The 24,069-nt window shown below is 48.5% G+C and overlaps 1 protein-coding gene across 1 annotated transcript in view; it reads left to right on the forward strand.

Moving 5' to 3' along the window:
• Positions 1-24,069, forward strand: part of CFAP77 (cilia and flagella associated protein 77) — a 57,975-nt gene that overhangs the window by 31,800 nt on the left and 2,106 nt on the right. Inside the window, exons 2-5 of the mRNA XM_039720216.1 lie at positions 1,305-1,404; positions 2,524-2,746; positions 14,639-14,741; positions 16,345-16,440. Coding sequence (XP_039576150.1) covers positions 1,305-1,404; positions 2,524-2,746; positions 14,639-14,741; positions 16,345-16,440 — 522 coding nt within the window. The remainder of the gene's footprint in view (positions 1-1,304; positions 1,405-2,523; positions 2,747-14,638; positions 14,742-16,344; positions 16,441-24,069) is intronic.

A 24,069-nucleotide genomic window follows, 5' to 3' on the forward strand; every position in this document is an offset into this window, starting at 1 on the left:
CTCTCCAGCCAAAACTGGCTCAGTGAGAGCTCTGCCTGAGCTGAGGGTGATGCAGAAGAGCACATTGGAAAGCAGCCACCATGCTGGCAGTGTACAGGGGAGCCACGGCTGCTCTGAGCCCCTGGCCAGGGTCTGCATGTGCTGACTGGGAGTTAAAGGAAAATTTTGGTGTGGATGATGCTCCTACACAAGCAGCTGCAGTGAGCTGGGTCCCTTATCAGCCTGCACAGCCTGACCTGCCATGGTGGCAAGCTGGAGGTGGCTCCTTTGCTGCTTCTGTGTCTCTGCAGAAAGGGCTGTGTTTGACTGAGCAGCTCCTGACCCAGAGTGTTCCCTCTGCAGTGTGACAATGGCCATCTCAGTGTCAGTGCTCAGCCATGAGAAGCACCAGAGTGCTATTTCAGCACTTCCATTCTCCCAGCAAGACCTGCCAACACCTACAACACCCCAGCTCTCCTAACACCCTTCCCATGGAAAATAACCTGTCCCAAAGCAGCCACATCCTGCCCTCAGGGCTCCTGGGGACTCTGCTCCAGCTTTCCCTGTGCCAGGCTCTCTCCCCTTCCCTCCCTTTGAAGCAGCAATGAGGTTTCAAGACACATCCTGCAGTGACTTCACCATGGAGATGGGAGGGGGGAGACAAAAGGGTGAGGGGAGGTCAGTTAATCCCACAGACACCACCAGGCTGGGACACACATGAGCTGGGGAAGAGTTCATTTGAAAACTAAATGGAAATTATGTTATTGAGCTGAAGTTGTTTTCTGTGCTATAAAGCCCAGGCTCTGCTCTCCCTTCTTCGTCTCCCTTCTCCTGCAGCATGCCTTGTGCCTTGATTATTCCCAGGCAGGAGCAGCCATGTGATTGTGCCTGGGGAAGTTTATGTCAGTTTTTTTTTGGGAGGATGCACAACTTGGAAATGAAATAACTCAGTGTAAAGTTAAGACTAGCTGCTGTCTCCCCAGCAGACACCACAGCTGGGCATCCCCACCAAAGGAGAGATTAACCAAACAAGACTTCAAGTCCATATCTCTAGAGTCAGGATCCCTATTTCCAGCAAGGCTAGGTCTCTTTATAACTCAAAACCCAACTTGTGTGAAATTCAGCATTCTTTAGGCTTCAGCTCCTTTTTGCACTGTGACACTCACTTGTGCAGTGGGATTCAAGCTCTTGCCAAATGGACACTCCTGGTACTTGTGGCTGTGTTCTATTATGAACTTCTGTTTTCAGGGTCTTTACCTTATCAGAAAGGATCTCTATGTTTCTCTATTAATGCTCTATGTGCTTCTCTATTCCTTTTTCTGCAGCCAGAACTTGGAAAGCCCATGAGAAACTGCTACTCCCTGCCAGGCCCTGATTTTACCTATGGGATATACATGCACAAGAGAGATGGAGGAGTCCCTGAAGGTAGGACACTGCCCCTAAAACACAGACCTGCAACAAAGTCCTAATGCTAGTAGGAAGTCTCCTCTCCTTCCCATAGTTCTTCAATAGTTCTCAGCAAGCTAGAAGTGCAGAACTCCAACATTTACCCACTTTCATTAATATCACCCCAATTTCTTGGTGACCAGTGAAGTTTCTCCGTCACACTGGAAACTTTCAGAGGCTCACACAGAGCCCAAGCAGGGAGGATGCACCTGCAAAAGGTGACGCACCTGGGCACTGTCATAACTTGGTCAGGGCTCCTGCTTTGTGCTCTCAGGGACAATTTCCCTGTAAATCCTGAGCAAGCCAGGGTGGAGGGTGAGAAGACATCCAGTTCAGATGGGTTATGGGATGCAGTGGGATGGGGTATGAAGGTCACAAAAGGAACCTTAGCCCCACAAGACCCCCATGCATGGTGCACACACATCAATCTGCTGTCCCAAAAGGAGCTAACCAAGATGCCTCTTTTTCTCTGTTTCCTTCCACCTCCACTGGGACTCCATGAAGGCCAAGGGTCAGCCCCATAAAAGGGTCATGCCCTGAGACTTCATGGCCATGAACCTTAGCCCCACAAGATCCTCATGCATGGTGCACGCACATCAATCTGCTTTCCCAAAAAGAGCTGAGATTCCCTTTCTCCTCTTTGTCTCTGTTTCCTTCCACCTGCAGCCATAGGCCACTGGGACTCGGTGAAGGTCAAGTCTCAGCCCCACAAAAGGCCCATGCCCTGGGACTTTGTGGCTGTCCTGGGTTGATTGGGTTCTCTCCCAAATTTACCCTAAACCAAGACAGTGGCCATGAACCTTATACCTACAAGACCCCCATGCACGGTGCACACACATCAATCTGCTGTCCCAAAAGGAGCTAACAAATATGCCTCCTTTTCCTCTCTATTTTCTTCCACCTCCAGCCATAGGCCACTGGGACTCAGTGAAGGCCAAGTCTCAGCTCCATAAAAGGGTCATGCCCCGGGACTTCATGGCCATGAACCTTAGCCCCACAAGACCCCATTCTCGGTGCACGCACATCAATCTGCTGTCCCAAAAAGAGCTAACTGGGATTCTCTTTCTCCTCTTTGTCTCTGTTTCCTTCCACCTGCAGCCATAGGCCACTGGGACTCGGTGAAGGTCAAGTCTCAGCCCCACAAAAGGGTCATGCCCCGGGATTTCGTGGCCATGGGCCGTGCGGCCGTGGACGAGGGCTGCACCACAGCCCGGGAGTTTGCTCTGTACTACAAGCACATGGACATCCGCTGCAAGGACAAGGGCATCCTCACATATGGGGGCAAGGCACCTCCAGGCATGACCTTTGGCAAGCCACCACGGTAAGGGGGAAAGTTTGGGCCCTCCTCAGCATGAAATTATCCCTTCCTACCCTCACACCTATGTCCCTCCTCAACCTCAGCTACCACAGGCCTCAAAACAGAAGTGTCCTGAACCTGGATATGCTGAGTGACAGCATCACATCCGTGTATGATGGCACTCCTGTCAGATAATCAACTGCCTGAATTTAACATACATGCCACAGCACAGCCTCATTTCACCTGCAGTGGTATTGTATTTCCAAGGTGCACCACGGCAGGAAGGAATGATGAGTCTGACTCCATGTTCTCAGAAGGCTGATTTATTATTTTATGATACTATATTATATAAAAGAATACTAAACAATACAGAAAGGATACTTACATAAGGCTAAAAAGATACTAATGAAACTCGTGACTCCTTCCAGAGTCCTGACACAGCTTGGCCCCAATTGGCCATTGAGTCAAAACAACTCACAGCAGAAACCAATGAAACAATCACCTGTGGGTAAACAATCTCCAAACACATTCCAAAGGAGCAAAACACAGGAGAAGCAAATCAGATAATTATAGTTTTCTTTTTTCTCTGAGGCTTCTCAGCTTCCCAGGAGAAAAATCCTGTGTGAAGGGATTTTTCAGAGAATCTGAATGCCACATAGTATTATGGGCTTGAAGCCTCTTAAAAATATCTTCAATGCCAACCCTTTAATCTAAAGGAATACAAAGAGCTGTAAGCCAGAAAATTGGCATCCCAGGGTCAGAAAATCAGAGCAACAGCATTTCTGCCTGTCTGCACTGGTAGAAATACTCTGGTGGAGTTAAAGATCAGTTCAAAGTTCTTTATCCTACTCTCTCCCACTTACTTCACTGCTCTGCATTGGGCAGAAATTGGGAATAGAGCAGGATAAAGGCAAAGAATCTTCTCCCTGCCAGTGCAACTCCAGCACAAACCAGTGCTCAAAACCTCTGAAAGTCCTGCTACTGCTGGAGCCCAGGGGGGTTCTTGCTCTGTGCAGGACCGGGTCAGACATTAGGTTTTATTTTAAGAGCTAGATAATAATCACTACCAGAAAAATAACAGCTACAAATTCTAGAGAAAAGACATGATGAACGGCACCGTGTATTTTACATGATAGTAAATGGGCTTTGCATATGCAAATTGAATGGATTTTAAAATGGTATTTAATGACAATTTTCGTAGCAGACATTAACATTAATTGCATCAAAATGAAAATGTAGCATTAGCTTGCTGTTAGCTGCAAATGCCCCAGCCATAAAGCTTTATCTTTATCAGTATCAGCCCTCATCCATTGACAGGGCTGCTCTGCAAATTGCAGGCAAAAGGGCTTTTATGTTGCAAAAGTATCCCCCAATGCAGGCCAAAATCAACATCAATTTTGCTTTATTTCTTCATAAACGGAGGTTAAATGGCTGCCTATAAGAAGCCCAGGCATGCTTAAAAAGTTTTAAGGAAAATCTGCAGACCCCACAATGGCAGAAGTAGTGAGAAAGGGCTTTTAATTGAAAGTTATTATTGTACAACTTGCCTTCTCCTTAATAGCTACCTTTTATGCAGACTGATTGTATTTATCCCTTTACTTTAAAAGCACGTTATAGATAAAAGCAAATTACTGGGATTATCAAGGAGTTGTTACAGCCATTTTGGTAAAAGTGGGAGTTTAACACACTTTTCCATGCCTGGCAAGTTAGAGAGACCAGCTTTGGTGAGCATTCCCAAGACAAGCTGGTCCCTGGTCACAGCAATACCCATCTTCCTAAAAATGACCTGGCTGTCACTGAATTTCAGTTGGGTTTGGACTCCAAGCCCTGTCTGACTGATCTCACCTGGGAAGGTGCTCCAAGTGAGGCACGTGCTTGTCTGGGGGCAGAAAAAAAGAGTGGCAAAAGGTCATTTTTCACAACTCCAGCACTATATGTCTTTAAGAAATAATAGATCTGATCAACATCTCAGGTGCAGTGAATTTTCCAGCAAGAACAGCACCTGCCTGTCACCCCCAGCACTGCCAGCACTCCTCACTGTGGCTGAGGAGGCCAGAGAGCAAAGGTGCTTTCCCATGGCACTGGAAGCAGCTGAGACACCCTGCCTGATGATGTGGTGCTCTGGGACAGCCCAGAACCCAGTGCAGACCCTGCCCAGCCTGCAGCTCTCTGCTCAGTGGGAACTGCAGCTGCTGCCAGCCCACAGCCTGCTTCCCTGGGAACCCAAATAACTCAAATAACCCAAATAACTGTCACAGGAACGTGGCTGGGGTCGCTGGGTAGTGGGCAAGAGGCTTCTTGAGCCCTGGCAACTCATCTCCAGCCCCTCCTCAGGCTGTGCTGCTGAAGGCTTCTGTCTCCTGGAGACACCAGGGTCAGGAGCTCTCCCTAGGCTCACAGGTTGGGGCTCTCCTGGATCATCCCAAATAGAAGCAAGCACCAAAGCTGTGGTTGCTATTAGTGCCTTGTTAATCTGCCCGGCCCTGCTGCTGCTCTAACCCAGATCACTTGTGCCTCTGCTTTCTGCTCACGGTGTGTGCAGCATTCCACCAGGCAGCCTCAGACACTGCAGCAAGCTCTCTGAAGCTTTGAGGCCTCTTTCCTTTCTTTTCCTGGGATATTTACCTTCAAAGGTCACCCATACCCCTCTATATTCCCCCTGGGCACCTTCCAGGGGAGAGAAGCAGAGTTGCTTTTTGCTGATTCCCCCCCCATTCTCTCCCTCCCTTTTCCCAGAGTAATGTTTGCTACGAATCACGTGGCCAGCTTTGTTGTGAGAGTCATAAAAAGGACATTTTTCATCTCTCCTTTTTCCTGCTCTCGTTCCCTTCTCTCTCTCAGTAGCAGACAGAGATTTATTCCTTCCCTGATGCCTGTGGCATTTGGAGCTGGGAGGGGTCAGGGGAGGCACTGGTGGAACATAACAGATAATGCAGTGGTTCCCCGGGGGCTTGTCCAGCTCCAGAGCCGATCCATCAGCAGGCAGTGCTCGTGCCAAGGTCAGCAGTAACGAGGATGGGGTGGGCTCCCAGCCTCCCCCGTGGGGCAACCTCCAGCCAGGCTCCCCCAGCTCATGCTCCAGCTCCTGAGCTCTCCAGGAGCTGCCTTGTGAACCACCCTTGGCAGGAGAGGAACGCCGAGTGCAGGGCTGGGCTCACAGCACACAGGCTCAGCTTCACCTCTCCCAGCCCTCCTCCCCACCACACACAGCTCCACAGGCTCATCTTCCAAGGAAAATTCCCATCTGTGACAGTCTCCTCCAGGAGCTAAACCCCATCCACGTGCTCTGTGCACAACACATTACAGAGCTGCTGAGGGCTGCTGTCCTCCCAGGTCTTTTCATTCAGAATAACCCTAGAGGTGTGTCCAGCCCCATACTCTGCAATAATGGCCTTGTTTTATTTACAAGGAGGAGGCTGCAGGGCACTGAGTGGGCTGGGGTTTGATGATCTGGAGACCCAAAGGCACAGAGGGTCTGTGAAGATCCAGGATCTTCACTGGTGTCACTCCAGCCTGCTGTTCAAGGTGCATTTGGAAACCTCAATAGATGATTTATCCTCCTGACCACCTTTTCTGGCTCAGCTTCACTGTGCACTGAAATCAGACAACATTAAAGGACCATTTTTGGAGTGAGAAGTAAGCACAAAGACGTGGATGCTGTCTACAGCTGGATTTTAGATGCTATTGATCTGTGCAAGGTCACACAAGGAGTTTGAAGGCAGAACACTCCAGCACCAGCTCTGTCCCCAGGAGCGAGCAGGGCAGAGCGCACCCTCACCATGGACACACTGCCCAGCCCTGCCAGGAGAGAAAACCTTCCAGTCACCTCTTGGTGAGCGTCCTAAATCTGCCTGCTACGCCCCAGAACCTGTTCCTGGGCAGGAGGAGTGCACAGACGTGCCATCCTGTGCCATGCTGCACCTGTACCTGCTCCAAACCCTGCATGGCCACAGCCCTGCCTCCCACGGGCTGCCATGCACTTGGCAGTTGGCCTGGAGGTTGGGCTGACCTTGGGTGTGCTGGCAGGATTTCCCTGGCACTCTGTCATCCCCAGGGCTCCTGCTGGGCCCTCCCTACTGTCTGCCTTCGCTTCAACTGTCCCTTTCCTGAATTTTACAGCCCATTTTCCTTCTGTCTTCATCTCCTGCCTCCATTCCACCTCCCATTCTCTAAAACTGCTCCTAATCCTTTGGCAGCTGTTTTCATCGTGCCCCTGCAGCAAACTCACCTCTCCAAAGCGTTTGGCCACTGCAATCTCTCTTCTTCAAATTGTTACACTCGGCCAAGGGCATCAGTTACCCAGTACCTCCTCTTTAATTGGTATCATTTGCAACCATCCCAATCTTTCACCTTCCCTGAGAAGGGAGATTTCTATGCTCATGCTCTGCTTAGCAAGTGGCCTTTCCACCCTAAGTGTCTGTGCTGTTTGCACACAGCCTGAACAAAGTTTAGAAAGCTGCTCAAGAGGTGCTGAGGAATTTCCACGGATAGATTTATTTTTGAGATACTTAAAGAACATTTCAGGTTGCTAATATTTGGCTGTGGAAAGAAAGCTAATCTAGATGTAGACCAGCTGCAAAGATGTCAAGGAAATAATGCATTACTGGAAAGAACCCACCAGGAAAAGCTGGACAGGCAATAAAATTGAGCATTGCAGCAAGAGTGCATCTGACCCATGATCACTGGAAGCCAAAGAGAGTGTAAAGCCACCAAAATCCTAAAGATTAGGGCAAAAAAAGTTTTACAGAAAAAAAAAAACAACCCCAACCTGAGGACTGACAAACCAGATTGTAAAAATATAACACAGTGAGTGGAATCACTGTCAGGCTCATGGAGACAGAGAAACGCAAGCAAGTTAAAAAACACAGGACTCCCACCAGCTCAGGTAATTACACATCCCATCCAATTCCACAGCGAAAGGCACTTGGTGCCTCTGCCATCATTCTCACACTGCTAAGACAAGAATTTCTATTTCAAGAGTAGTTTCCTTCTCCTGGAAATGTTCCAGGCTGGGTGTGTGGTTGCAGAGCTCCCAGCCCCATCTGCCTGCACCATGCCCTGGTGCCTGCAGCATCTGCTGGGGCAGGAGGACCTGTTACACCCTCCAAAAAACCCTGAGTGCACCATGAAGACACTGATTCCCCTCCAGAGTGGTCATTTGCTTGCTGTAAGAGTTTCTGACTGCTTCAGGCTGATGGTTTAAGAGAAAATAAACAGCCAAGTCAGGATTTGACATAAGGTTCAGGTCCTGCACATCAGCCATAGAGATGGGAAAAAAAGATCTGAAGGACAGATTAGGATCCCTTATTACCAATTGCTTTACACTGAATAGGAAAGTCATTTACTCTCACACAGGCTGGCTGTTGTCTGTGGGTTTATCTCCATTGATTACAGCCAGCTGAAGAATTTCTTCCAAAGTTTCACCAGCTAGAGCTACTTCTGGCCACAAGTGGACTTTTTTCTTTGCCAGCTTTTGCTTTTTCAGCCCATTCAATGAAAACCTGGGTCAGGGGGGAATAATCACAGAATCCTTTCTGTGAAAACAAAGCTCTTCAGCCCTCATCAACATCTTTTCCTTTCAAACAAAGTCATGTTCCCACCCAGCCAGAGAGATTCAAGCATGGGATGGAGGTCAAGGGGAAGACCTCGTGCTTTTATTTCTTTTGCTCAGCATTGGAGTGGTTTTTTTCTTGGTTTTTCTCTCGTTGGGATGTTTTGCATTTGTTGATGGCTGCAGACTGAGCACTGTTCACTCTCAGCCATAGATCTGGACCTCCAGGAAGGACAGCTCTGTCCCACAATCACATCCCACCTGAGTTTCTCAGAGGACAACAGCAGATAACAGTAGACCAATGTGTTGAAGACAAACCGAAATAATCTTCAATTAAGTCAGCCAAAGGGCATCTCCAACCCTAGAATCAATGCTGCACAAAAATTCCAGCTTGCCAAGCCAGTTATTTAATGGGTAAGAGCTGGCTTGGTGTCTTCACTGCAAGACACAGGTTTCCATATGTGCTTTTAGGACCAGTGCAAGCAAACATCTCACTGGGCCTGGGAGGGAATAGTAAAGCAAATTGGTGCTCTTGTAACCATGTGTACTCCTAAGTACAGCTATGAGCATCTGATAAATCTTTTAAAGTGCATGTTTACAATGGATTTTATTCTTTTTACTGTTCTATACATATGAGCCCTCTGAGCAAAATAACAGATCCTCTGACACTCAGAAGAAGCCACTGCCTCATTGGCTGCCCGCAGTGAAATAATTTATATTGTTATTTCCTCACCCAAATTACAAGGATTGTAAAGAAGCTTCAGAAATTCAGAGTAATCAGTGCTTTGGAGGCTCAGATCCTGCAGCTGCCACACGAGTGGAAGACCCACTATTGTAACTGAGAGTTTTGCCAGCCCAAAGACTGCAAAAAAAAAATTGGTCCCTGAGTGTTTTCTACCAGTTTTTCTCTTGCTATTTTCTTCAATAGTTAATGGAAAGCGAGGACAAGTGGAGATCATTTTAAAATTATCTTTTGGGCCTCTCCATGGGTTTATTGCCAGGTCCTGTTTAGAGAAGCATAAAGCTGTAAGGGGGCTATAACTTCACTGTATATTCCACAAGCTGTTTAGGAAAACGAGGAGCCTTTGGACTCACACCAGTTCATTTTGCCATGTCTCCCTCTCCTCACAAACACACCCACACACGTGTGTGCAGGGACTTGGAGCTGCTAATTGAATTCACCCTTATGAAAGCCTTAACAAATTGTAAGTGACCTTTAATACAAATTTCAAAGTCAAGGATTCACCACTAACTGCACATCCCTCTTCTGCCATTCACTGTTATGCAAAACCCACAAACAATTAAAAGAAATAATGAAGAGCCCAGCGGCCCTCTTTCCTAATTAGCTGCAGGAGGCAGTGCTGGGGACTGTGGCTAAGTGCTTCAATTACCTCGGCCCTCCTCGCAGCCCTTGTTAGAAGAGACAGGTCCAGGGGCCAAAGGGGAACAATTAAGGCGAGGCAGAGCCCGCAGTTTGCAGGGGGATGCCGGGGCCGTGCCGGCTCTCACTCAGGAGCCAGAGCTGTAATCATACCCCAGCTTCCTGCTGGGCTACACAGAGACAAATTAATGGGAGATAGATTGCTACCTGCAGCCCATCAGTAACCAGGGAGGCAGGAGGCAATGCAGCTCTACAAGGGAGCCATAACCTGAATTTTCCTCTGCTCTCAGCCCCCTTTTAGGGCAGAGAGACCTGAGCACTAACACCTGCCTGCATTGGGGTACCCCACAGCCCCAAACAGAATCACAGAGCCCAGCCTGAGCTTTGTTTGCTGAAGTTAATTCTGGCTGCCCCAAGGAGCCCCACAGTCCAGAGGTGCTGGAGACCAAAGTGTTCCCCAGTAAGAAATAGCTTGGACTCGACCTTGAAGGTCTTTTCCAACCCTAATGATTCTGTAAGAAACCAACCTGAGCTGCTGGGAGATTCTGTATGGACACTTCTGTCACAGGACAAATCCTTCCCAGCATGAAGACACAAGTAAAGAATATAAAAGTGGTGCCCCTGTAGCTGTCTCCCCTGGGGACTGAAGGCCCCAAAGACAGATCCTGACTGTGCAGCAAAAGCACATCTTAGGTATAAGGACAGCAACAAGAACTAAATCCCCCTGTAACCTCATTAACCTTTCAATGAAGGGTTAAAGTTCCAGCGTAGGCAGTGGTGCAGCAGCGCAATTTTAATGTCACAGGCACGGACAAATTCCATTCTGTGATGGATCTGTTGCATGAGCAGCTGTGCAGGGCCAGCCCTGCTGCCTGGAAGCTGCCACTGGGATTGGAGCAGTGCTCTGGGCAGAGCCCCCAGAGCCACTGCCTGCACCCATCCTCTGCTCCCTGCTCCAGCCCATCCCGAGCAGCAGCAGGAAAAGCCCTGCCCTGGCTGCAGAGCCACACACAAACCCCACGGGCTGAGCTCTGCACTGAAATATTTACGTGCTTTTGAATTATACAGGAAAAGAAAAAAAGCACTCGCAAGTCAAGTTTTTACCCTTTTGCCACAGAACTTAGCAATCAAATTGATTGCACCTTTCAAGCTGGTGTAACCCCCCTTCCTGAGCAAAGTCCTTTGCATCCACTTTAGCCAAGCACCTTTTTTTGCAGCTGATATATAAACCTTTGAAAATAAGTTTGAGGGGAGACTGACAACCTTGAAACCTCAAGAGCAGCATGGCATTGACGGGCGCGGCTCCCTGAGCTCAGTATTATAGATAGATTTTAATTTTATTTTAACAAAATAGCTGTCTCCAGTGGAAGAAGCATCAAGAGCTAAATGAGGACCCGTCTTGAGCTGAATCACGTTGAACAGACCTCGGCACTGTCATTGATTTTCTGGGAAGAAAAAAAATGCCTCTGGCTACTAAACCAAATTAGTAGTCACTGATGACCAATTATTTTGCCCCACTGTGAACGGGGAGGCGTACTAAAATTCCAGTTTGTCAGACCCAAGGCTCTCTTCTCAAACGCCTTTCAACAAGCGTGTACCAAAAATCTCTCAGATGGTTCTGATGCCTTCCTGTTTTCGGCAACTTCTCCTTCTCCAAAGTTTTAATGAGCTGCTGCTCTGAGGACAGCCTGCCACAAAGTGAGCCCTTCCCTGCACGCTGGAGCACTATTTGGCATTGGCACAAATCACAGCTGTCAGGATTTATACACACATACACAAAAAAAGTGTCAGCCTAATGTTTGCAAATTATAATTACCATTTCTCTTGCATGTCCCTGGTGCCTTCATTTTAGATAAATCCCAGCTCTGAGGTATCAGCTGCAAAGCACTGAAGGCTCATATTGAATGGAATAGATTTAACTAGTTTGTAGCTCATTTAAGGCCTACACTGTTTTATTTTAATATTGTTAATACTTTATTATACTTTTTAACACTGTTTTCACAGTAAAATAGCCTATTAGGAGGCTGCAGCTTCTTTTCCAGGGGATGTCTGGCAGACTAGAATTCCACATTGTATAACCAAGTTAGCAGGTGCTTGTCATTTCACTTGAAAATAGGTCTGTACCCTGACTCTTGAAAGTAAATTAGAGAGATTCTATTAAAGAGACAGGAACTGTTTCAGGGATAATAGTTTTGAAAATGTGCACAGATAAATTTTAAAATATTTAGGAAATGTCAGCATTAGAAGTGACTCCAACTATTTGACTATAAAAGGAAGCAGATGAGTATTTTTTCCCCCTACAATTATAAATAATTTGTTACATCCTATCAGAACTTCTTTGCCTTTCCTTTCTGTGGCAGGGTGCTTGTGCCAAAACAAGGAGATCTGAGTTACTGTGACTGAGATGGGTTTTAATGTGCAATAAGCATTTCCAGAGGATGCTTCCCCTGCTCTCCCTGCAGCAACAGCAAAATCCTCCCTGTTCAGCAGCAACATCTGGGCAGGGTGACAAAAGGAAAGGGAACACACCAGCCATTGATCCCTGTCCTTAAGTAACACCAAGGCAAAAGGACATTTTCCCAAAGGCCAGCTGCAAGCGAGGGCTGTCACACTGCCAAGCAGCGCCGATGCCGGGGCCAAATTCCCCATCCCTCTGCTGAGATCAGGCTTTGACCTCCAGAGGAAAAGCCACCTCGCTGAGATCTCTGCAGTCACCTTAAAGAGGTGTTCCCTGATGTCCCCTGCTCTCTCAGAGCCTCTCTCAAAGGAGGAAAAGCCAGAGGAAGCCTCAGAGCCCCAGCAGGGCTTGCGTGGAGCAGACGAGTTGTTCCCACTGATTTGAGAGAGGCAGTTCATGCGTGCATCGTTCCAGGCATGACTCTATACTTTGCTGGATCAGGACTTAAATGTGATTAATCACACGGCAGGGAAGGATCTCTGAAGAGCATCAGCCCAAATGTGTCCTTTCGAGCATTTACTTACAAGCCAGCTGTGGACTATCAGTCACCAACTGGCTGGTCCACTGGAGATGGTAAAAGTCACCTCCATAGAGATGGGAAAATACATTCAACTTCAAAAAAAACCCCCAAAAATCAATAATCAAAGACTACACACAAAGGCTTAGTGCTTTCCTGCATCCCTGCCTGCTATTCCTGCACAAGGAAGGGTCCTGCCTTGGAGAGCAAAGGGACAGCAGCAAACAAGCAATGCTCACCACGTGCTGGTGCCAGGAATACCAACATTTACACCACACTACAAGACTGGAGACCCAAACAGATAATAACACACTTTACCACACCTTTTAACCTTTTAAATATTTTGCCCAGCTGTGATCAGCATGAAATGCCAAACTGGAAGGGAAGGAGGGGAAAGAAGAGGGGACAAAGGGTAAATGTCAGCGTTGCCTTTGGCACTGGGTGTCTCCAGATAACGATCTGGAGCAGCAGAGCTGATTTGCAAGCAAAGGCTTGAAAAGCCCTGCAGCATGTGATCTATGAAACAGGAGGCCTGCAGAAGGATGTCTCCTCTGATATGAATGTCCCCTTGGGATGGATATTGCTGGATTGCACATCCAGCATCATTAGAAAACACAACCATAGATTAGGCTGTTTTGAAGCATGTGGTGTGCAATAATTAAGTAATAAAAGTCACCACGGGGGTGAAGGAACAAGAAACAGAAGAGTTACTATTTGCATACAGGCTGCTGGCGCCCTCAGTGATCATCAAGGATTCTCCAGGCTGCTAAAAGCTGGCAGCTGTCAATTCTGGACCCACTCCTGCCAGAAGCCAGGGAGCACCAGCTCACTCTGTGGCTTGTGGGCTCTTTGCAGAAACAGGTGGAGCTGGTGGCCCAGCAGCTCCCCCAAGTCCCCAGTGTCCTGCAGTTGGTCTGGATAGGCAGGGAAAGCCCTGGCTCTGCTGTGGGAGCTGCAGCTGAGGGCTCTGCAGGCTACAGTAGGGAGCAGAGCTAGAGGTGAGAGCTCCACAATCATCAGCTGCTGCCAAGATGGGAAAAGTCCCTCCTTAGCAAGGTGTGCAAGGACAAGGACCAAGAAAACTTGAGCTTGAGGTCCTTCATCACCTTCAAGTGTTTGCTTCTGGGGGAAAGGAAGGCAGCAGGACCATGGGAATTACTGATTTGCTGTCTCTGCCACTGCCAGGTCTGCCTGCCTTGGTGGCTGATGAACTATCCTCACTTGCAAGGTGCAAGGCTCAGCAATTTCAGGCTGCAGCTTTGCCACAAGCTGATCAGGTTAATGCCACCTCAGAGCAGCTGAATGGGACACTGGCCAACAAGCAACTGCCATTTTAGACTTTTTCTAGAATCAGGGTCATGGGGAGCTCCTCCCCTCTGCTGTCTCCTCCTTGCTCCCTGAAATCCTCTTCCAAGGGAGCTGAGGCACCAGACCAGGGCTCAGCATTCCAGCTCCCCTTTCTGCTGCAGACACCTGCCCATCTGCATTGGGTCCATTTTTAGCCCTACTCAGACTGCTTAGGACAGCACTTACTCCTCCACCCCATCCATCATTGCACATTTGCAGCCTTTGGTGCATCACCAGAGAGATTTCAATGGCAAAAGCAGTGCTGCTTTAGCAAAACACACTTGGCACCCAGGGGTTCTTGCCCTGGAGGGAATCCAGCCAGAACTGCTCTCCTGAAGCTCTAGCAGGGCCCAAAGTTGAGCTGCAGCCTGTGGTGCCCCGTGGTCCTTCCAGGGCTCAGACAGAGCTGCTGAAACCTGCCCTGTAAAAGGTTGTGCAATTGTTTCAGTCCTGGGGAATGCCCTGGCACAGTTACCACAGGTGTGTGCAGGCTCTGGTGTGTTCACTGCAAATCATTGTGGGTTTGAGGTTTCCTGAGGAGGAGAAATCCTTTCCCAGTGCAAGGCTTCATTCATGCTCTCACCAGTCACTTTCCAGGAGCAGAAATGTGAGCCAGCACAAGGAGACAAAGATTAAATTGGTGTCTTCTCAATGTTTTCCAGGCCTTCCACTCCCCTTTTTGACATCATGCAACACAGATACAAGGAGCTGTGGATGGAGGAGCAGAGAGCCCGGACTAGAGTCCAGCACATGGTGAAGAAAAAGGTGGGAATAGTCCAGGAATGCTTTCCCCTGATGTGCACAGCACCACTGGGCACAACCCCTCACTGTCCTACCCCCCAAGGGACAAATGGGCTGCTCCCAGCCCTGGGAAGGGCTCTCAACTGGGAAAACACCCCCTGACTACTAAAAGGCTGATGAAGCCTAACAAAGATGAGCATCCCCCTGCCAGGCTGTCCTTCGGACATCAGCTCTGCTCAGGTGACCTGTGACAGTGGCCACAAGAAAGGAACGAGCAGCAAATGCTGAAAGGACAGCCCCAGCCCTGAGCCTGGCATGGTGAGGTTGATGCAGCACCCACAGCAGCTGTTGGAGTGTAAGGCTGTGCTGTTAAACAAACCAGCATTGTAATATCATTTAAAAGCAGCCAATGACTGTTTTATTAGTTAATGGCTCAAAGAAGAGTCGGGCTAATATGGTAATGACCAATTTCAATGGGCTTACTGCCATCACAAACTGTGCTTTATAGCTGAAGTGCAGGAATACAGTGTCCTTAATTAGCAGCTATTTTATCAATACACCAGCCTGGGACGTTGGAAAGTGCATTCCTACTTTATCTATTAATGACTAATGTTTTTAATCACTAAGTTGCCTCCATCAGGCTCCCAAAGCCTGCAGATACCAATTACTGAGTTAAGCAACCCAAACCTGTATCCCAGACCACAGAGCAGACAGATTCTCAGGGTATCCAGGTACCTGCACTGGCTTGTGCTGGGATTATTGAGCACTGTGGCCTGCAATTAATCAGGAGAGCCAGGAAACCCCACCATGGTGGGGGTGCTGGAAGTGCCTTTCCCAGTTCGGGATGAGCCACTCCTGTAGCTCAGGGCACAGGGATGCAGTGGGCAGCAGTCACCTCCCTGGGATGCTCTATAAACTGAGACTGACAGCTGCTCGTGTGTTTTAGCTATCAGCATTGGCTGCATGGACATGGAAACCTCCCCAGATCATGGAATTGTGATCATCACCCCAAAGCAGCTTCTGGCCTGTCCATCCCAGTGTCACTGCATTGTTTGACACAGAGATGGTGTGCATGGCTGTGCAGCAGTTTGAGCCCTGGTGTTTCTCTTTGGCTGCAGTCAAGAGAAGTGCAGCTTCGTGCTTTCCCTTTTGTTTCATCCATGGCCGTGGTTGGGTTCCTGCCCCAGCCGCAGCTCTCAAACCTTCAAATTCTCTTTCTCCTTTTTCTTCTTCTCCCTTTCTCTTCCTTCCCAGAAGTGGCATCCAGAGAGGAGGGATAGCTCACTTTGCACATCTTCTGCAGATTGTCCACACTCCTCCTTTCTCATTGCCCTACCCTGGAAGGTTTGTCTTTCCTCACTTCCTCAGCCCTGGTGTTTCTCTTTGGCTGCAGACAAGAGGAGTGCAGCAATTTGAGCCCACTCTTGTTCACCTTTGGTTGCAGACAAGAGAAGTGAGCCCTGGTGTTTCTCTTTGGCTGCAGACAAGAGGAGTGCAGCAGTGTGAGCCCTGGTGTTTCTCTTTGGTTGCCACAAGAGGAGTGCAGCAGTGTGAGCCCTGGTGTTTCTCTGTGGTTGCCACAAGAGGAGTGCAGCAGTGTGAGCCCTGGTGTTTCTCTTTGCTGCAGGTCGGCGAGGTGCGCGAGAACCGCACCACGTTCCTGCGCACGCACCCGCTGCCCGTGAAGGAGGAGTCCTTCTGGCACCCCCGGCGCTACGAGAAGGTACAGGCCCCCACAGCCCATCCCCTGACCAAAACCAACTTTTCTGGGCCTCTACAAGCACACCTGACAAATCAGGGACACTCTCTAACCTTGCTCATGTGTCCCAATCACATCCTTAGCACACAATGAATGAGGTTCTTAACTCAGAGCTCCCCATGACCCAGACCTTAAAATGGTCCCAAATATGTTCAACCTTTTGAGCATCAGGGTGGGATGTTTTTTGCCAGCCATAAGCCCTGGAAGAGAGGCAGCAGTCATCCTGACAATAACATAATTTTTAATATCACAATTTTTCTGTCACAAGCTTCCTGAGATGGGAAACATCTTTTTGTATCTCACTGTGAGTACAGGGGTGGCCTTTGCTCTACAAGTGCCCCACACAAGCAGGACAGTCACACCTGCATTCTGGGACCCATCAGTTCTCCCCACAAACCACACCAGATGTTTCAAGAAGCTTTTCCACCCCAGGATTAGAGCTTTCCAGGAAGCTTGCACTCTTGATACCTCTCTAAACCACCTGATTGACAATATTCACCCTGAGACAAAGCAAAGGATCTGGCCAGGTTAGAGATGTCCTTGACACTTCCTTTAATTGATCCAAATAAGAGCCAAGGTGAAGATTTCTTGTTCTAGTGATGGGACCTAAACATCTCCCTGAATTCATCTGTGCAACCTGCTGTGCTCTGGGATACTTGTTAGAATTCCATTAGCTTTGTTTGTGGTGTAAATTATATGAAAACTTCCCATGAAGAGCTAGGGGGGATTTTAGGAGAGAAGGGGAAAGAGCTGGACCAGTGGAATGGAAAGGAGACACCAGAAAGTGAAAGCACCGAAACCCTGCAGGGAGGTTTTTTTGCAGGGCCCAAAATCATATTTGGCATTGATAGATACCACTGCAAAAAGCTCTCAGCTCTCTGTCCTGGCCCTTCTTCTGGTGGGGTTATTTTTTTTGCCACGCTGTTGATTTCTAACTGCAGTTTAAACAGCGAAGAAGCCCTGTGGTTTCCTGAAGGTAATTTACTTGTACAAGTTGGAGAGTTTTGCCCAAGAAATGTGCTTTGCACCACCTTGATGTATTCCTCTCCTGTCCTGTCTAAGAGTGCCCGATTAGCATATGTCAGTAATCATTTATCCCCACTGCCTGTCAGCTCGGAGCTGCACGGCAGCGCGAGAACATGACCGATCGCTGTTAAACAGATTGTGAGAGTCACACGAGATCCTGGGGCAAGCCTCCTCTTTAGAGCTCCTCTCACCCCAGACCTTTCCATCACTGCTCATTTTTCAGCCTGGGTTTTGCTTCGTGCTTTCCCTTTTGTTTCATCCATGGCCGTGGTTGGGTTCCTGCCCCAGCCGCAGCTCTCAAACCTTCAAATCTTTCCTTCTTCTCTTTCTCCTTTTTCTTCTTCTCCCTTTCTCTTCCTTCCCAGAAGTGGCATGCAAGGAGGAGGGACAGCTCACTGTGCCAGCTTCTGCAGATTTTCCTCCTTTCTCATTGCCTTACCCTGGAAGGTTTGTCTTTCCCCAGTTGCAGATTTACCAGACACAGCCCACATTAGAACTTGGATCAAGGAGTTTGTTACTCACTTGACCTTCAGTGCATGGTTTCCTCCATGGAAAAATAACTCCTCTTGAACATCCATAAATGTTTACCCAGTTAAATGCAGTAACAACCTGGAGGAAGTTAAGGATTCCCAAAGATATTTGGTGGTCTCCAAACTGGTCTTTAACAACTCCTCTAAAGGAGGGTTCTACAGAGATGATGGAATGGTTTTGAAAGCAAGACTGACCTAACCCAGGGACTCCAGGAGTCAATGTCAGTCCCTCCTTTACTCAGGTGACAAATGGCCAAAACACTGCCTCTAATCCATGTAAAAACCTCATCCTACTGTGCAAGAAGAATGTGAAAAGCAATCACAAAAGTATCACCTCACAGAAAGCTTGTTAGCAGACTCCATCTGCATATTCCTTCGGTGGCTTTGTCCTGCTCTGACCAGTACAGAAGATGCTCATGACTTGAAAAATACTCCAGACCCTGGGCAAGAATGTTCAGAGACTCCATTGCCTGGCCACAGCTTCACTTTAAACTTTTTTTCCATGTGCTCCAAGGCAGGTGTGAGGTGCAGGAGTGTGATATTCTCAAGCCACCCATCCTCCTGGTCACTCAGTCACCCCATCATCTGGAATAACACCTTTCAGTCTGTCCTGCTCTGGGTCTGAGGGGAGCAACACCCACACACTGAAATAGTTATAATCCAAAACAGGGGCAGCAGGAAGGTGAGATTTTGTTCTTTAGGCCCATAAAAATCATCAAGAAGGATTTTTTTTATCCCCACCGTGACCCCGTGACAGAGAGCTGCAGAAACTGGGCATGGATATCTCTGCTGGCTCTTAAACTGGGCTTTCCATTCAGTCCCTGGCACCATGAAATCTTGCCCAAGAATTGGAAGAGAAGAAAACAAAGGAGCTTTTCCCTCCCCACTAATTGCATCTGCTTGCTCCCTGCCTTGCCAGAGCTGCATGACATTACATAGTCATTCAGTCAGTAAAGTATGGACAAATTGACTATATTTTCATTTGGATTTAGGTTTCAGCCCCACTGCTTTAGAATAATGGCCCACACTGTTAAGCTAACTGGGTGATTTACAGGCTCTCCCACACCGGGTGCTCCTGCTGTCTCTGCAGGACTGACCTGGCCCGAGGTCTCCTGGGCCCCCCAGCTCACCAAGGCAAACAAAATCACAGGGAGCCACTCCTGTCCTGATGGGCAGTTCATTAGGGAAAGTTGCTGCATCCAAGTGGCTTTTTATTTATTTTTTTTAACTAAACCAAGCAGATGTTAACTCCTTACTCACCTCAGCAAGATGCTTCTGCTGCCCTCCTCTTCCTCAGCCACCCCCAAAGCAAACAGCCTCTGCCTTGCTTTGCCTGCAGTGACACAATTCCAGGGCTCAAGTTTTGCCAGCATGGCTGGGACTGTGCCCCAGAATTTAATTTATTTGTAGATGTGGGACCACATTCCCTGGGGACTGTACTCCCAGGCACCCAGCATGGACATAAGTCATAGAATGCTTTGGGTTGGAAACACACCTTGAAGATCATCTTGTTCCAGCCTCTCTGCCCTGAGCAGGGACATCTTCCACTGGACCAGGTTGCTCAGAGCTCCATCCAGTCTGGCCTGGAGCACTTTCAGGGGTGGGGCAGCCACAGCTTCTCTGGGCAACCTGTTTCAATGCCTCACCACCCTCACAGGTTAAAAAAAAATTTCTAGTATCTAATCTAAACATACTCTCTTTCAATTTGAACCCATTCTTCCTTGTCCTGTCACTCCAGGTTCGTATCAATGGTCTTGCCCCATCTTTCCTGTAAGTTCCCTTCAGGTCGCCCCAAAGCCTTCTCTGTTCTAGACTGACCAATCCCAGTTCTCTCAGCCTCCTGTCCCCCACGTTTGTCCTGTCCCTGTGTCACCTGCTGGCCCAGGCAGAATTGTGTCAGCCGAACTCTGGAAAGGACATTGCTGCCCAAATGTAGCATCTCCACCTGTGCCAGGCCAGGGCGAGGCTCCAGCCACCTCCACCTGAACGTTTGGGAGTCACTATCCAAACCAGTAAGTCAATATTGGCCACCCCCAGTATATTTCCAGGGCTCTATCAAGTCAGGAAGGATTCAGGCAGCAACAAAGCAGCAACACAGGACAGAATTCACCAACGTGTCAAAACAGCTCCGCGCACCTCCTGTCACTGACACACACCAGGGTTCTTCCTTTGCTCATTAGAGAATCCCAGCTCACAGACACACTCAGGTGGCTTGTTTACTTGACCAAGCAAGGGGAAGGAAAGGAAATGCAGCAACTTTGGACAAGACTTTTGTCACCGTGCGCTGCCTCCCCGAGCAGATGAAACGCGCGGCGCGGATGCGCGATATGAATAAGCGATAAGCAATTGACGAGCAAGTGTTCGGGTACCTTGGCAAAAGACTTAATTTGCAACCTGGCACAAAATCAAAGGCTCTGTCAACGGCTGAGCGGCTCTCCTGCGTACGCCTTGCATTACCTGGGAAAGCTCTGTCAGGTAAATTTCCACTGAAAGTAATTAGAGGAATCCCCACTGTATAAACTTTGCAGCAAAAATTCTGGGCTCCGGAATTTGATTCTCACCAGGGATCCGATATCTGCTCGCAGCCTGATCCTTCGTCAGAATTAACAGCTGAGGTTTAACACGTACACACAAAAATGTTCTGCATTTTTTTTTAATGCCTTACCTCTATTTTTGTCTATGGAGCTGAACTGACAAGCACAGCTCATGTAATCTTGCAGCTGTTGTCTTGTCAGAAAAGCCACAGATTCTGCTTAAATAACCTGGGCTTGGTACACACAGCACACAGGGCTGGCTGTTCAGGTGCAGCATTGGTCCTCCTGGGTTTGAGGGCAGAAAAACTTCTGGGACTTGGAGTGCTATAAAACTCATCTCCTGGGGCCTAAATAGTGCTTAAATAATAAAGCAATGTGTTCAAGATCTTCCTGTCACCACACTACCAGATCAATCCTCCCTTCAGCTGGGACTTTGGCTGACCAAAAAGAATTAAAATCAGTGTCAGCTGCTGGTTGTTCAGTGGCCCAAGTGACACGAGCTGGTGGCTCCCAGCCCTGCAGTAACAATCCAAAGCAGCATCACTGGCCTGTGGCAGGCACGATGCAAACAGAGACCACAGCACCCTGCAGGGCTCCAAACAGGCAGCACAGACTCAGCTGCCCTGGGCATGATCCCTGCACATCTCCTCTGGGCCCACAGCCACTCCATGGCTAGCTGCAGCCTCTGGGCCCCTGTCACCATCACTGCATTTGCTTGCAGATTCTGGAGGTTTTCTTGGTTTTGCCTCCACACTCAAAGATTCCAGCAATACAATTGCACAAATCACAGCAAAGCATTTTCATGATCCAGGTTTTCCCACTATACCTTGTGCCCTGGACACTTAACCTCTCATCCCCACCCAATGCTGCCCTCTGTCACAGAATATTTTGGCTTGGAAGGAATATTTAAGGGCCATCTAGTCCAGTTCCCCTGCAGTGAGCAGGGTCATCCTCAACCAGATTGTGTTTCTCAGAGCCCCATCCAACCTGACTTTGACTGTTTCCACAGATGGAGCATCCACCACCTCTCTGGGCAAATTCCAAGTATTTCAACACCCTCATTGTAAAAACTTCTTATATCTTACCTCAATTGACCCTCTCTTTGTAAAAACCATCACCTGCCACGCTCAGCACTTCCCTCAGAGACAGAGTGACCATCACTCCTGTGCCATTTCCATTGCTCTGGACATCTGATTGACACAGGAAAACAGCAGCCTCCTGTGCAGCTGTACAGCCTCGATCATCTCCAGGGCAGGCTCCACCTGCAACCACACCCCAGCAGCCAGAGGCAGCACAAGGAAGAGGTGGCAGCCAATTCCCCTTGCTCTTCTGGAGATTCTCACCCACGAAGGAATGGATTTTGGGTGCTCACGGCTTGTGGCAGGGTGAAACCACACACGCTGTGTGGGGTTATGGGTGAGCACCTGCCATTGCTGCAGTGCACAACTCCATGGAAATGCTTTTTAAATGGGTTTGGGGTTTCATTCATGTCCCCGTTCTGGCTTCTGCAGAAATGCTATTTATCAAGATAACTTTAAGTAAAACTCTTGCCTGGCATGAAAAGGGTCAGGATTCAGATGTCAAGCACACGAGGTCAGTGTGAAAGCTGCCAGCTCTGGTCTGACCCTGAAACATCTGCCAGAGAGGTGGGGGGCACACTCCAGGTTACAGCTCCAGTGCGTTAATTCTTCTTTCCTCTGTTGACCAGACCAAATGACCAGTGAAGCCCAGCAAATATCTGTGGCTATTATTTTCAGGAAGAAAAAAAAAACACCACAAATCTCTATAGGACATTAAATACAGCAGCCCAAAATCTCCAAGCACTGTTTGAAACCTTCCTGGGCTTGAAGCAAATAAAGATCATTTAGCCCAGGCTCCCTCATCCTGCATTTCCCTCTGTTCTTAGAAAGGTGGGGAGAGAAAAATCAACCCCATTCGTTAAGCCAGTTAAGCACGCTCCTGGCAGGAAAAGCCACATTATTTGTAACCCTAATAATCCAACACTCACCTCTGAGCACAGCTCATCTTGGACAGAATAACGTCTGTTTTAAAAGTACCTGCCTCTCTCTAACTTGTCATGGCATTTGTTGACAACCCTATTGAAAGCCGCTCTCGACGCGGCTGTGAAGGATCTTTCAGCACCTCTTTCTCTTTCCTAGACAGTTTTTGAAAGGGAGGGGAGAAAAAGAAAAAAGCCATCAATACAGGGGGAAAAAGGCATCAGCAGCCAACATCGGCTGATGAAGCGCCTCACCTGGGCCCCCAGCACACCGCCTCCAATTAAATCAAAATGGTTTGTTTTTAATGGTCTTTTACACTGACAAGTGGGCTATCATTCCAGGCCTAGAGAGCTGTCAGGGAGCCGAGGCAAATCCTCCGTTGATAATGCCCAATGCTTCCAATTAGGAAGCGGGGCCGCTGCTGGCGCACTAACGATTCCCCAGCCTCCCCAAGGCCCCTTCGGCGCTGGCTGTTTGGTCTTGGCTCTTCCTCCGCCGCAAATTACTGACACAAAACGGAGGCGCCCCGGTGCCTCCTCACCACGCCGGGCCCCGGCCCTGTTGGATTTAATGAGGCGATGGAAGTTTTTGCGGATCTTTCGCTAAATTCTTTTCTTGTTTGACAGCTGCTTGAGTGTTGACCTTATAAAAGATTTAGTGTTTCTCATTATTTTCTGTCAAGCTTTACAAGCGGTGGCTTGGCGGAAAAATCATTTGCATCTCGATGCGTGCGCGCGCGCGGGGTGGTTTTTTTTTATTTTATTTTTTTATTTTATTTTTTTATTTTATTTTTCTATTTTGTCTGTACGGGGATGCTCGGCGCGCTGAGCGCACCCTACCCCTCTCTGTATTGTTTGTTTTACTCCCTACCTTTTCTGAAAAAAACCCACTGTTTTGTGTTGTTTTGGAAGAAAAAAAAAAAATAAATAAGCCCCAGGATTTGTTAGACTCCTGTAAATGAAGGAGGGTTTGGGAAAGGAAAAAAAAAAAAGAAAATAATAGAGATTGGTTTCCTGTAAAGCGAGCACAGGAAAGTGTTTTGTCACCCGCTAAAAGGATTCGATCAAATGGATGATGGAGGAAGCAGGCTGAGTCCCGGTGCAGCTTTGTTGTTAAAGTGAAAAATGGTGCAAGGCTGGGGAGCTGCTGGAGCAGCTGGGCAGAGCCAGGCAGGTGCTGGGAGAGCAGCAGGGACAGCCAGGTCTCCATGGATCCTTCCAGGCCGCGGGGAGAGCCTGGTGCTGTTCATTACCTGCTTCAGGCCTCTCCATGGGTTCTTTCTCAAGTCACCAGGAACCATTAAACACAGCTCTAGTAACTAAAACTCCCCCGTTAAGCTGAGCTTATTTTGCACCCAAGGGTGCTCACAGTGCCCAGCACCCACACGACCCTGCTCAGTCTCTGGGGTTTGCTGCCATCAGGGGAGCTCTGACCTCCCTGCCCCAGCCTGGCCTTCCTGCATCTCACCTGCAATTTATCAGCCCTCAATTAGCACACCTGCCT

Source organism: Passer montanus, unplaced genomic scaffold, assembly GCF_014805655.1.
Source record: "Passer montanus isolate IOZ18808 unplaced genomic scaffold, ASM1480565v1 scaffold43, whole genome shotgun sequence".
Lineage (NCBI taxonomy): Eukaryota > Metazoa > Chordata > Aves > Passeriformes > Passeridae > Passer > Passer montanus.